The 2875-nt window shown below is 39.4% G+C and overlaps 1 protein-coding gene across 1 annotated transcript; it reads right to left on the bottom strand.

Moving 5' to 3' along the window:
- Nucleotides 1-1481: 1481 nt before the first annotated feature.
- LOC134078410 (gamma-crystallin M2-like) lies at nt 1482-2875 on the bottom strand. Its single transcript, XM_062534347.1, has 3 exons — nt 2766-2875; nt 2381-2623; nt 1482-1830 (listed from the first exon to the last, which is right to left on the bottom strand). Exons 1-3 carry the CDS (start codon nt 2781-2783, stop codon nt 1558-1560), a joined length of 534 nt encoding a protein of 177 aa, XP_062390331.1. The 5' UTR covers nt 2784-2875; the 3' UTR covers nt 1482-1557.

Here is a 2875-nt window from a genome sequence, read left to right as displayed (position 1 = left end):
TGCAGTTGGAAAAATGCAGAAATTTATTTATAGCAAAGGTAGACCCATACATATTGTTTCCTGACTGTTCATGCTGTTTATGGTCAGTTTGTAAACTTTAGGTGAAGTAGGGAGTAATGTTAGGAATCTCTAATTAATGTGATTGGTATGGGTGGACAAATGATTTCAAAGTTAGTGCCTATCTTGATGCAACTGTTGGAAATCCCAGTCGTGAGTCACCAGACTCTGTTCACCAAGGAACCAAGGAAAATCAGTAATATAATATAATAAAATAAAATGAAGCTCTCTTTATAAGATATTTATTTGAAATTCTAGTAAGGTAAGGCAGTGGAGTTAAATTGTCCGGAGCCTATTCTGACATTCATTTTGACTCTTTAACTAGACCGAGGACTGAGAAACAGATCATGTTCATGCATCTTGCACCTATGCACCTTGCGAAGTTTGTGAACCCCACAATCATCTCAGTTGGTACTGATGAAAGCTTGCTATCATGCTGACTGGAGTTTTTACCTCCACCTTTGTTTGCAAGATATCTCAAAAAGTTATGGATGGCTTTTGATAAAGATTTTCAGGGAAGATCTGAAATGACCCAAGGAAGAAACGATTACATTTTTGGTAGTGATCTGAATCACTGTCCGAGAAGATCTGAAATTACCCAAGGAAGAAACGATTACATTTTTGGTAGTGATCTGAATCACCGTCCAAGAGGCGGTCACGTTTTCGTTTGGAGGAGGTTTGCGCTCTCTGAGTGCCTTTCTAGTTTTGGCAGTATTGTTGTCAGTGCCATGCTGTGAGGGATTTTCTTACATTTTCTGACTTGAACCACAGAACAACTACTACTGCTAGAAGTCTGGAGAGTAAGTCTGAATGGTGTGTGTTTATCAATCCTTCACATTGATATATTCCATCATAAGATGGAATGATGATGGAATTTGATGGTTGCATATTGTTACTTTTAATTAAAATGACAACATATTTCAGTGATTATCCTTCTAAGATGTAAAAGAGGACCAGTGATCATTCTACTGTATGCTAGATTGCAAAATGTTTTTTAAAAAAATCCAGTGTGATTCCAAATAAATTTAGCATTAACATGCCAAAGATAAAAAAAAAATTTTAAGACACTGGTGCTTTTCTACAGGGCCATATACATACGAGTCCATTAAAGGTATTTATGATGAGAATGCCAGTTCAACATGCCACCAGCTCTTAGTCTAAACGGGGTTTCTCATATTTAATAGCACCAAATTCTATGATAACAGCCACAGTGTAGGAAAGACATGCGTTTTCTTTGTTGTTCAAGAAGAAGTTGTTCAAGTTGTTCCCATTACAGTAGATAGATAGATAGATAGATAGATACTTTATTGATCCCCTAGGTAGACGTATAGCAAGGTTATAAGCTATACGTTTGCTGTCCTTTTGGGATGGCTCTTTCATTTGTAGACTCAACGAGAGGTAGTTTGAGAACACTGACATTCATCTGAGCTCAAAAGTTTTTTATTATTAAATGGCATAGCATAACAGTTATTTCAACACAGGTGCTAGTAGGACACTGGTCTAAAAGTCCAGTACGCGGCGGAAAGAACCCACACCAGGATACATTGCATTCCACTCCGTGTACCGGCGATATTCGCCTTTCTCCAGTAGGTACTGACGGCCACGATAGTTGGGATGCTCGTAGAAGACCCACGCCCCATCCATCACGTGACAGGAGTGAATCTCACGGTGCCTAAAGCGGTCATAGACAGAGGGACAATCATCGCTAAACTCCATCATCTGTCCCTGGAAGTCAGGACGTTCATAAACCCGGAGGCGGTAAATGCCATAAGTCTGGAGGAGAGATTGAGACAGGGGATGCAAGTGTCAAAAAGACACAAGAAGAGTGACTACAAAAACACTGACATACAAATACTGGCTGCCTCAGTGTTGTTGCTAGTCAAAATATTTACTTTCAGAGTATTTACCAATAATTATATGCTGAAGTTTGTCGAACAATTTATCAGAGTAGTTATTACTTTACTTACTTTTGAGGGCACATATGCTTACTTTGGCATTTGGAAAATTATTTTTTAATAATTTCTTAAAAATTAAAAATATAAAATAAACAAAAAAAAAACATTTCTTTAAAATTCTTTAAAATTATCACTTAATGATGCCAAAGAATATATCATTTTTCATCCAATAAAATGTAATTTTGTAAAATGTGTCTTTAGTCTAAATTCTTTGGACACTTACAGCAAGACCCCTTTTTTGGCTGTACATGTGTGCATATGCATTTCTGTTATTTGTGTGAGACTGGTCTGGAAAGAGGACAAACAAAATGCCACTCCAGTCCAAGACCAAAGGCTGGTGTGCTGACTCCTCAGGAACTGGGACTCACATATCGGATAAGACGACAGGACCTAATGGTGTCGTTGAAGCCCATCCAGCGCTGGGGGTCGGCATACTCCCCCCTCGTCAGGACATACTGTGAGCCCATGTAGTTGGGTCGTTCGTAGATGACCCACGCCCCACTCTCTACCCTGACGGAGTTGCAGCGGCTGAAATGGGAGCTCAGCTCGGGGCAATCGCTACTGCACTCAAAGTAGCGACCTTGAAAATTTTTGTCCTCGTAGAAGATGATCTGTGAACAGAGTGTGTATATGTGTGATTATTTCTGCGTTTTAAGTGAAACTTGTTGTGCAAATTGGAGCAAGAGGGCACAAAGGTCAAGAGAAATCCTCACTTTAAGAATATCGGAGGCGAAGAACAACAATAGCACTCACCTTTCCGTGTCGATCCATGTTTTAGGCCTGTCCGGGTGCTTTTGATCACAAAATGTTTATACCCTCTTTTGATGTATGCCGTATTGACAGCGACATTGACGGGTCAGATT

This window comes from Sardina pilchardus, chromosome 4 (assembly GCF_963854185.1).
Source record: "Sardina pilchardus chromosome 4, fSarPil1.1, whole genome shotgun sequence".
In the NCBI taxonomy this organism is placed as follows: domain Eukaryota; kingdom Metazoa; phylum Chordata; class Actinopteri; order Clupeiformes; family Clupeidae; genus Sardina; species Sardina pilchardus.
This window is presented reverse-complemented; position numbering and strand designations above follow the sequence as displayed.